The sequence below is a fragment of the Lepisma saccharinum genome, chromosome 14, assembly GCF_977018435.1.
Source record: "Lepisma saccharinum chromosome 14, izLepSacc3.1, whole genome shotgun sequence".
In the NCBI taxonomy this organism is placed as follows: domain Eukaryota; kingdom Metazoa; phylum Arthropoda; class Insecta; order Zygentoma; family Lepismatidae; genus Lepisma; species Lepisma saccharinum.
In genome coordinates, this window is record NC_139242.1 from 36,440,857 (window position 1) to 36,453,304 (window position 12,448).

General features: G+C 36.6%; 1 protein-coding gene across 3 annotated transcripts in view; it reads right to left on the bottom strand.

Moving 5' to 3' along the window:
* Positions 1 to 2,474: 2,474 nt before the first annotated feature.
* LOC145998790 (inhibin beta chain-like) overlaps positions 2,475 to 12,448 on the bottom strand; it is a 220,223-nt gene continuing 210,249 nt past the window's right edge. For 2 of the 3 annotated variants that reach the window (XM_083135388.1, XM_083135387.1), the window contains exon 3: positions 2,475 to 4,426. In XM_083135388.1, the coding sequence (XP_082991514.1) occupies positions 3,836 to 4,426 (591 nt within the window). In that variant the 3' untranslated portion in view covers positions 2,475 to 3,835. The remainder of the gene's footprint in view (positions 4,427 to 12,448) is intronic. The other variant, XM_083135389.1, reaches the window with a different exon arrangement.

Genomic DNA, 12,448 nt, shown 5'->3' on the forward strand with positions numbered 1-12,448 from the left:
AAGCTTACATTAATACTCAATATTATCAACACAAACTATCATGTTGCATGTTATGTTAAAGGAAATTAGAACAAAGTAGCACATTATAATGTATAATTATACATGTGATGTTTCATAAGAACAGGTTCAAAATGCCAATAATATTGACATAGTACATTCTTAAAAACACTCTACTTCGTGTTGACATATATTTCTTGTTTCATAATAAGTGAAGAACAAAGGCTAATGAAGAGACACCTTAATATAAAAGGCAGTTGTTATAGAACTAGTTATAATATTTTTTTATGTATATGTAGGTATATATAACATGGTACCAATTCATTAACTTTTGAGTGCAGTATTTGAAGAAATAATGAAATTCAAATCGTTGGACGAATTACTACATCTTTGCTTCTGCGATAAGAAGTCTTTTCGATGATATGACAACTTTTGAACATATACAACGTATGTGTCAAACACTGGATCAACAGGCCTGCATGCAGCATATTACATAGAAAATATTATATGACTGTTTCACGAATTACAACTACTTCTAGATATCTTTAAGAGTTCATTTGCTCATATGCTATGATGGAGTTCTGTTCTTGTGAGGGTGCGTATTTGTATTGAGCCAATTAATTCGGTGTTAATGACACATGCGGTATATGCTGTAAGTAACCCAATTTGTCAAGCTGCGAAGAAGACACATAAGAGAATATACTATTTGATTTGGTGGCCGATCTATCTAGGTGTATTCTGATGTTTTGGATATCAGTGTGCTTGCGTTGTGATTTTGAATACACAGCACAAAAAATAATTATACTTTTACTTCGTAATCGCCCGAAATAAGTACACAGGTGAAAAATCTTACAAAAAGAACAACTACGAAAATTATATATATATATATATGTATATGTATGTATGTATGTATATATATATATATATATATATATATATATATATATATACATACATACATATATATCTATATATATATATATATATACATATACATATATATGAACCCTATTCTGAGTACTGGCAAAGGCGAAAAACATGACATCTGCGACAAGGATGTGGATAGTTACAATGTCATCTATATACATGATTTGCACAGAGATGGTTAGTGATACTTATATTCCAACATGAATTAAACGGATGTTTATGCTGTGTATTGATGATGCGGTTTTACTTTTTTTACTATAACCTTTTAAAAGATGCTGTGATAACAGGCACACTTGAATGCACGCATTTTTTTTCTCTAGTTATGGAACACTCTTAAGATGCTGAGAAGGGTTTTTCAAATATTGTGGACCCTCACAGATGGAGGTGGAGAATGTTGTAGGAGAGGGGGAATCACCGGGTCGCTGGCCGCCGTCCAAGTGACCTCGTGTTGTCTGGCGCCGTCTATTGGGCGTTCCTCGTTCTCATGCGATGACAAAGTGGTCCGCCAAAACAGACCGGGCTGGACGGGCGGCCTTCATTTACAAGAGTTGTTAAGATAACCAAGCGATCAAGACGCAGTTATTCACCACACCTGAACTGCAGTTTGTGTCTTGTTTTAACTTTTCTTGCAGCAGAATTCATGTTCCCACTTGGGCTGTTAAAAAAAATAAAACGACAGCAGGGACTTAACCATACACTTTGCATGGAATGCATAATATTCTTTTATTTTTTCATTATTTATTATTGTCATGGATAATATTAATATCGATCGCACATACTCTCTGTTGTCTATTTTATTTATAAGTATTAAAGTACACAATAGTACTTGACGTCATCCTTCATACTCACACATCTTCACGCACCATACATACACAGTTGGCCATTGAGAATTTAAGGGCATACCGAAAGGGAAGTACAAATCAAAACAGCACTTCATTTCAATATCTCACTCTAGATTATCAAAAAGTAATCGGTTGCAGTTTCGTCACTAGCAATTGGAAAGTATTTAGTGATGTGCTGGGCAGTTTAAGATTCTGCTGTCTGTGTTTGCTATCCACATGAAGTTAACACTAATATGCCAGTTTTTTTTTCCAACTACAACGCTATGCTTTTCTCACGATAGAGAAAGGTTATCTAGACGGAAATTAACATGTATCGAAATTCATGTGTTATTTTTAGTCACACGTCTCTTATTTTCTCTTTTTCAGCCTATGTATCTCATTTTGAATTTATTGGAAGTTAGCTATAGATGTACATTAGAGGCAGTGATAAAAAATCACAATCTTACAAGGGGGATATTGATCACAATTTAGTAATTGAAAAAATGCCCCCTGTATTAAAAAGTTTCAAACCTTCCCGAGTGAGGAAGATCATTCTTTTGACCTATGCTACAAGAAAGATAATTTCTCAAATTTTGGAGTCCGCAATCAAGGGACGTTACCTAATTATGTAATTATGTGATAAATAATACTCTTTTTTAAAAATTATTATTATTAATATTAATATTATATTATTATTATTAAAAAATTGACTATTATGTAAGTTTAGAAACTGACTATCTTAACTTTAGACAATCTGGGAAAAAGTGACTAGGGCTATTCTGTAATATATATATATATATTTATATTCCGTCATGGCATGAAAAATTTCCTTATCGTTAAGGACGTACTTTAATCTCTTTGTTGAAATATAAATTTAACACTATCACTGCTTTGTTAGTGACAGTATTTGCAGTCTTTGGGCATTAGAAAGAAGCAATACATATTAGATACCATTGAGCAAAAGAGTTTCAAATAATAGCCTCATAGAAATTTGAACTTAAACTGCAACTAATATATTAAACATTAGAAAGAAAAAACACTTCAAGAATGCGGAAAAAATCGCCTTCTTTTCAAATATCCTTATATGTTTGCACAGCACCAGTATTAACTAGTCTTTTAGCATGACATCCTTGCTGAACAATTTTGAAAATTTTCCTTGAACATTCTGCAATACGGTGGTAGACAATAATTCATTCTTTTGTTTCTCTTCGGTGGGAGATATTACATTTACTTTTAAAGGAATACAACAGATCTTACTTCTTTTTGCAATTCACTTCCAAGGAGTCATCGCTTGTGTATGTATTCATGTACATACACACACATGTATATATATAAATATATACATGGACATGTACATATATGTATAAATGCATACGTACATAATATTTACGAAACACCGAGTTCATCTCGTGTTTCATAAAAGAAATAATATTCTTGGCCATCAGGTACTCTAAAGAAAAATAAATCTTTTAAATAACAAAATTCCAGTGTCTATCATACAAGTATTCATGATAAAAAAAACTTGCTTAGTTTTGGATATGTACATTTAAATGAATACAAAGTAGTGAGAGTAACTCTTTCTGACACCTTCTACTTGAATACTCGCTCTGACACACTATAAGGAGAAAGGAAGAAAATTCTAATGTGTGTAAGGGAGGTCAATATGGACTTTTTTGTATATGTATGTACATTCTAGTTTCTTATCAACCTCTGCAAAACGGAATTCGAGAAAAGCCGAGGAAAAAAGAAAGAAGGGAAACCTTTAAGTGAAAGATTTCTACATAAGGCTAAAATTAATTATAAAGGCAGGAATGATTACAACAGTGAACCCTCTACACAAGCGCTTCGTATGTAAAAATTGAAATCACACTTTTTTTGTGCAGCACGGTCCTAACCTTGAGGACCATGCCGAGACACGTGATCACAGACAGCAAGTGGCATAGTGGGGTGAGTATTTATTTTGTAGTCTTCTTGGCGTTCTCTGGAAGATTGCACGTGAGGCACCCTGTTCTCGTACCACCAGGCCAGCCACAGACTCGTGAGAATTACAATTAAACACGGGGGAGTCGACGCCCCTCCCCTTTATTCGTCTATGGGCATCCGCACTCGTCTACAACCATCTTAGGTAAATCACGTTTAATGATATTCTCATCAGGATCAAAGTATATGAGAGACATGGAGGAAAATTTCGTCGGGGCGCAGCAAGGCCTGATCTCGGCCATTTTGTCTACTTTTCTGTACTCTTCAATGACAGTCGTGTAGTAGTTCAAAAAAGTATCAGGAGTTCTGTCACAGTCCCCTCGACAATAGTTAGCAAAGTATCCTTCTGGAGCTATTATCCAATTGTCCCACCCAAGTTGTTTGAAACTAACAAAGAACCTCTTTTTGCAACACTTCCTCATGTTCTCACTGCATTCCAAAGCTCTTCTTCTGACGCGGCGCGTCACAACGGGGTCAGTGTGAAGCACAAGGAAAGGCCGATGGGAAGTGTCGTCCCGTCGCTGGAAGAGGACAGTCTCGACAAGCCCACAGCAGCCTGAGCAGTCTACTAACAATTTCAGCTTTTCCCTGCTGGACGGCACTGAGTACCATTTTTGAACAATGGATGTCACGTCGAATCTCTTCCAACCAAGAGTGCCGAATGTTAATGCTATTGATGTGGCTAGTTCCATCTGGAAATCCTGAAAATATAAGATGCACATTAGTACATGTATGAGGAATAAGCTCAGGTTTTATATGTAAAATATAGCAATACATCATGAATATAGGAACACTGTGAAGGAAGTTAGTACATACAAAGAGATGGCATGATGCCTCGATATAATTCAGGCATGCCATACTGTCCTCACAAACGCTTATTGCAGCCAAGTATGGTCATCTCTCTCTCTCTCTCTCTCTCTCTCTCTCTCTCTCTCTCTCTCTCTCTCTCCCTCTCTATCTATCTTTTCTCTCCCTCTGTGTGTGTGTGTGTATATATATATATAACTTTGAACAACTCTTATAACACAGGTTAGCACTCGTTATGCAATATAAATATAATTGTCTACATGCTAAAGATATGTGCGTAAATAAGCGAGACGTTACGGAACGAAAATGCCTGCATCTGTGCCATGTCACGAGCTATCTAGGCCCAGAGCCAAAACGAACACACTGTGTATATACATACATACATACATACATATATACATACATGTAATAAAACATCGCCTTATTGGATTAAAACAAGCCCTGCCCATGTAATAACGCGAGCATTGTCATATACAGTGGAACCTTGATAACTCGAACCTCAACAACTCGAATAAAACCTTGATAAGACGAATTTTTGTACAGTTTATGGGATGCCGTTCGAGCTCAATAACTCGAAGGTAGACTATGGAAAACCTCTATGAGTCGAAGTTAAATTCTAATCACCTCAATAACTCGAAGATTTAGTCCCACGGACCTCAATAAGTCTAAGTGTAGTAAACTTTAGACCTCTATAACTCGAAGTCGGCGATTTTGTCCCTCAATAACTCGAACCTTGGTTTGTCGAAATCCTTGATACCTCTAATTTCCCCCCCCCTCAAGTTCGAGTTATCAAGGTTCTACTGTAGTACGTATTTGCTTATATTATATCATACCGACAAAGATACGTAATTACTAATTAAACATTCCTTAGCTCCATTTTGAACAATCTTCAGCATTCAAATGAGTATCAATGCAATATGTCCATAAAAAAGGAACATGTAATATGTTTCAGAAATTTCACCAAGAAAATCTTTAGGCACTCATCACGTAATCCATGTTTTGAAATTATCACAATCAATGTTTTACTGTGTTTTTTTCTTATTCGTTACCTTGTTTACACATGATGTTAAATGAGAAGTCAAATATATAATTATTTTAACCATATATTTTGTCATTAAAAAGATACGCCTGCATAAATGCAACTTACTGAACCACCTACAACAACAACTGGGAAGTTTGTCGTGCTTACCACACGTCACCCCGTAACTGGTTGGTAGATCACCCACCTCTGCTGAGGCATGTGGGAGTGAGACCAGCAGTCGGTAGGTAGTATGTGTATTAAACATTGCATATCGTTGAATGTATACTACAGGATAGAATCGCTAGTTACGACAGCCCAGTATCAATATTTTGAAATAATCTAACAATACTTATGTTATAATATTAATTAAGTTGTAACATAATAATAAAACCTATTTTTTTTAGAAATCCAAGTTTTCTTTAAAGCAACTGACTGAATAAAATATTTATTCGTAAAATTGCAACAATAAAACATACATTGCAAAACACATTTTGTTATTGGTTGGTGATTGAAAATCTTTGAGGGTTGAAAACTATACTTTACTTAACAAATGTTTTTGCAGCGGGGACTGGTCAATTTCCTCCGTGAAAATGGACACTCCATGGACGCATGAACAATATCGATAATATGTGCACACAAACCCAGCCTGTTTGTCCTCTGAGAAAAACTTCATAGCAGGAGGAACAGTTTGTGTCCAGCCAGGAGCGAGGAGCCGAAACTGGTCCCAACCGACCTTTCCCTGCGGCGAGCTGGAGGAAGAGAGGTCTGTGCGCTGGATGGCTGTAGGAGGGGGAGAAAACTTAGCATTACGCTTATGGGAGTACTGTTATACTTGTTCTCTATCAAACTTCCGATGGCGTAGAAAAACATATGAACGGAAAGAGAACAGGCTGAATATTGCATTTCCGGTTGAAAAAGTCGATACGTCCATTTGATTAGACGTAATTTGAAGTTGAAGTTGCCTCTCCATGAGGAAAATATGGGATCCTGTAAATACTTATTCATCATATTTTTCACAGATCGTATCTGGCTTAATAATCAACTGAAGAAAACAGCTTCCACTTCCAACATGGCGAGAAATTCGTGCTGTCTTTTGCCTCTGTCGTTATTTTTTTCAGTAGCAGTTCACAGTTCGACGTTATTGAAATACATGTCCACCGGTGGGAAACTGTCCCTCGTAGCCTTAATAGAAAAAAAGCGTTCCAATAACACATTCGGAACAGTTTCTCTGCTGCATGCGATAAGCATTGACCGTCTTCTATTCTGGTATTGAGTATTGCTTAATGTCTCTGTTGTGCATTGGGGCTAATGGTTGTTTGTTTTGCCGAAGGTTTCAGGTTTCGCCAGGATAACTTGACTAGCAATAGGGTACTCAGAAGTTCCGTTGGCCTTGGAGGAGTCTACAGGTCACGCGTTTCTAGTTTATAAACACACGTTAAGTGTTTATAAAATTTTCAGACTATTCATCTAAATGTGTGTGCAAACACCATGGTTTCGATGATGTTTGGAAGTCCTTAAAATGTTACGTGCACTACATAGAAATTGTATTTGATACTTTTGTTCTGTACCGAAAAGGACCTATGTAGGATGGATAATATCCTTCATACGTGAATAATTAACATCGTTAAATTAACATGAGATCTGTCAAACAGGCGTCAGCAGACCTCAGCCATGTGAAATGTGTTGTGAGCAATCAACTGAGCAGAGAAAGGATTAATAGAGGACTGTGTATGCGAGTGAGTGAGTGAGTGTGTGTGTGTGTGCGTCTATAAAGAAAAAAAATATTCTGGCTAGCCAGGAGAGACGAGACATGGGAAATAAGAAGAGCCCAGTGGAAAACAACTATACAGGGTGATTCAAAAGTCCCTTAACACTACCTATAAAATATAAAGCAGTTAGGCTGGGTACAAATGGTCATGATAGAAACAGGCTAGGTCTACAGGGAAACATATTGGAGTGTTCCAGGCAGATGTCCGCCATATTGGTGGCCACCATATTTAATTCAACTCAATTTTTTTAAATGCGAAGGGGGTGATGTGAAATATCAAATCAGGCTAGAATTTCACCAGACATGCAATGGTGAAGGTTTTTTCGACATATCTTTAACCAGTAAAAAGTTATGACCACATGATTGTAAAAAATGTCTCATTTTCCAGGTGCTACAAAACAGTGCCTAACGCGTGAGGAACGCGTCGAGATCGTACGGGGAGAGAAGGTCACGTGCCATTGCAAATTATTTTCATCAACGACAACCCCAGCAAGATACAGTGTCGCATGTGACAGTTGCACAATTACTCCAAAGTTCCGGGAGACAGGATCAAACTACGACAGAACGTCCCAGATGCGTTAGGAGCATTCTCGTAGAATGAAGTGTGTGTGTGTTACATAATGATATTATATACGACGCGCATGAAGCTGATACAAGCAAAAATTATTAGAGTGAGATTTATATTCATTAGTTACTGCGTGATACAAGTTGTATGCTCCTACAGCAGTGGCGGCGATTAGAGGGCGAGGGGGCAGTTGTCCCCCCCGCTTTTCGCCACTTTTGCCCCCGCACTATGCTAAACCTTATCTACAAAGGGAAATATACTATTTTTGCCTCCCCCCAGTTTTATCACCTTACCCCCCGGTTTTGGAACCCAAACGCGCCTCTGTCCTACAGCTTACAAATTTCAAAACCAGGCCTCAGCTGAGAGGGATTATTGAGAAGACAAGGAAATGGCTTCGTAGTAATTCATCACAGACTATTATAACAACGAGAGGGACCTGTCAAGCAAATGGATTAGATTGTGCAAGACGAATTAGCGAACTTCAATTCAATAAATTGACCTATTATTGAAATTTTAGTAGAATAGCGTAGCCTCCAGTGAAATCTCATTTCACTTTCTCTTTTATTACCTCTGTCAGGTACACTATCTGTATTGCATACAAGAAATGAAATGGAAAAGGAATTATAATAAAGACGATATAATATTTCTTGAAGAAGCGAAGGTTAATCGGAATTTCCCGATCTCGTTTGAGTCAAAAGCTGGATGAAACTTACATATGCAACCTATTAGTGTAGCAAATTAAGCAAAATAAAGGAAACAATTTAATGAAATAAAAATTGGCAGATTTTTTAAGCATTCTACCTTAAAAACATATTAAAAGTTCAGGGAAATCCACTGGAGCTTGGAGCGCAATAGAAATGACCGTCAAACTATTAAATGATAGGTAATTTTGAGAAACAACAGAAAAAAATCGTAAAGAGATAAAAATTGGCTGAAGTGTGTGGTTTTATATTGTATAAAAAATACTAAAAGTTGAAATCCTCCTGAAACCTTGTCCATCATATTAAAATGGTCGCGAAGTCACTAAATTATAAAGAACTTTCAGAAATAACTGCAATAATATTAAAGAGAATGAGAAATGACTGCAAAAAACATTAAAGATAATGAAAATAACTTCAAAAACATTAAAGAGAATGAGAATAACTGCAAAAATATTAAATAGAATGGGAAATGACTGCAAAAACATTAAAGAGAATCAGAATGACTGGAAAAATATTAAAGAGCATGAGAAATGACTGCAAGAATATTAAAGAGAATGATAATAACTGAAAAAAAACATTAGGGCCTGCCCGATGGCGCAGTGGTAGCGTCGCTGCCTTGTAATCAAGGGGTCCCGGGTTCGATACCCGGTGGAGGCACAAGTGGTTCGGATTCCACTTTAAACTGTAGGTCCAGTCCCGATTAGCCTTACTGTGCATAAGGTGGACTTAAATCACCAAATCAATCAATTAATCAATCAAGCAAAAAACATTAAAGAGAATGAGAATAACTGCAAAAAATATTCTAGAGAATGAGAAATGACTGCAAAAACATTAAAGAGAATGAGAATAACTGCGAAAATATTAAAGAGAATGTGAAATGACTGCAAAAACATTAAAGAGAATGAGAATCCTGGAGAAACTTTAAAGGGAATAAGGAAGTTTTCAATAGACGTGTTTGTTGTGCACGTTTGAACAAAGAACTAACGAAGAGACCAATGAAGTGTTTTGTATGGAGCTCAACATAATATGGTGAGAAACCTAGATGCTGTGGAGAAGTGAGGAAAGCAGTTAGAAGTTTTAGTGGGTACAGTGAAGAATGAATCGTGTGAAATGTAGAAAGTAAGAAATGAAGCTGTGCTGGAAATAGTTTGTGAAAGGAAATGAAGAGATGAAGGAAATCAGACACCATTTTCTGGGACACTGGATTACAAGATATACTGGAAGGAATAGTTAACGAGGATAGAGTACGTGGATAAAGGTGATATTAGCTGATAGATACACTTATATAAAGCGTAAGGCGCAAGATAAGAAACCATGGAGGTTGCATTGAAAACTTCTCCCTTGGACAGAGTACAATGAATGAAAACACATATTTCGAATAAAACCTATTGAAACATTAATCCATTGAGAGTCATATTATCTAAAATTTCAATTTTTTAATGTATTTTGCTTGGTAATTGTGTTGATGTTACTCCTTTTATGTGCTTATTTCTGTTAACTAATAAGTTTCTTTCTTAGCAGATTTTCCGCGGAGTGGCTTTGCGAATGATGATAACAAGCAATGCGTGGAATTGCTATTGAAATGCATGCCAAAATAAGGTGAGTACTTTGCTTATTACAGTATTATTTCTTAACACGTCTAATTAACGTTTGTTGATGAATTTCAAGCCGATCCTATACACGACTGCGACGTGCCTCCACCAGGTATCGAACTTCGAACCCTATTAGAGGTTATGTTGTAGGTTTCTTATTACATTTTAGCCGGCCCCTGTGGCGGAGTGGTTAGCACATCGCGCTATGACGCAAAGGGTCCCGGGTTCGAATCTTGGCCTGGGCATGGATGTTTCTGAGTATCCATTCATCAATTTTATCATATCATCACTCATCCCCATCTTCGCAAATTAGCCCAAAGTGCACAAAAAGCGAAGCAAAATAAAGCAAATCAATCAATCTTATCACATTTTACTGTGTATCTACCGAAATGGTTGAAAGAATAAACGAATAATCACAGTTCCTAGAACGGTGAGAAACCTGATATAAGCTTCCGGCAGTTTAATCGCGAAAGGTCAAGGAGACGGTGTCGTATTCTCGCGGTAGCTGCTACGTATGTGTTCAACACACGTCTGCGTAATCACGGTGAAAAAACGTCAGATTTATCTTATAATAATAACATAATAACCCTTGGCGCAACAGCCCCCGAGGGCCATGGCCTACCTACCGACTGCGTTCCACTCCCAGCTGTTGAGGTGGGAGATCATACAACCAGTTACGGAGTGACGTGTGGTCAGCACGACGAACCAAATATATCACGGAACATATTATAACAATTTTTTTAATGCTATACTTTTTGTGTTTGCATGTTTCATAATATTAGACGCTTTTGTGCCTCTATAAGTTAATGTTAGGTTGTGTGATGATTACACTCTGTCTCGGGAATCTGTGGAGGAAGGCTGCGCATAACGGTACAGAAGAGAATAAGGGGAGTTAGCGCGCTGCTGCAAATGGCTGGTAATTGCAACCGCGTTTCCCCCTCCATGCATTCACTTTCCCTCTAGCGCGTTCATTGCCCGAGTACTTGTTCAGAGGATTTGTTTCGTTCGCTTGCTCCAGAGATTCCTAAGATAGAGTGTAGATGAAATTGACGAAGGGACAATTCAAAGGGAGCACACATGTTCAAAACAGGGTTTGAACCCGGAATCCTCGGTGGGGAGACAATGAGGCATCGCCCTTGACCACCGACGCGAAAAGACTGTTACAAATGCTTACTATTGGACGCATCATGAAGGAAATTTAACAATACTCACTACCAAGATAATGATTGTGAATAATATCTAAGTTATACGAATTGAGACACAAAAGTTCGAAACGACATTATAATTGCTGAACTATAATTACTTGTTCGTCAAAAAGACTAATTTTTGTTCTTCAACGAAAACATGTCTCAAACCGATGCACGTGAGTTATAGTATATTAATCGACCATTGTTTGTACTTTCCATGCATTGATCATATTTCGATTTTTTAAATTTAATAATTGAATTGTGATATTATGTTCCACAAAAAGTCCTAAATGACCAATTTATGTATTTTTTGCCACTTTCACGTCTGTGAAAATTTCCTGTCGTATTGTCAAATTTACTTCCATCCCATTTGCACTAAAATAAAAAAGTCAGTACCATTTTACCTGATGACGTTTGAAGGATAGTTTTCATTAGATACGTGTAAACATGCATATTGTTATATATCTCGCAATAGCAATAATACAAATGATTTCGATTTCTATACAATTTAAATGTTTTTGTCAAGAGACAATGACATTTTTGTTACACAGACGATCTGTAAAAATTTATGTATTCTTTAAGTTGAATAAAAATGTTATTACATTTCCTGAATACAATCCAATTGCCAGGGGTGCCCATCCCCCCAGGCCCATTGGTACATCCCCCAAAGATCATGTTATAATCCTCATAAAGTATTTAATTAAGACAGCATGTCTTAATATCCTATTATTGAAAGTAACTTTTCTAGATTTACTGAACACTTTATTTCAAATGAATTACTAAGGAAAGATATTCTGAATCCGCCTTCCTCCGTCTCATCACACATATTGCATAATGGTACCAAGGTATACACTTTTGTTTACATATGTTTTAGAAAAATGTATACATATTGAATTTTATATTATTCTAAGGAAAACATTTCCCCCAAATATTTTGAAGGCGGGATCAGCAACATTATCCTCCCATTGCAACATTTTATATCCTACAGTTTTCCTGAGGTGGTTTTGTCATTTTAATAATTAAATGTTATATTGCAAAAAACACTATAAGTATAGTATATATTAGTTGTTGTTAGTTAAATG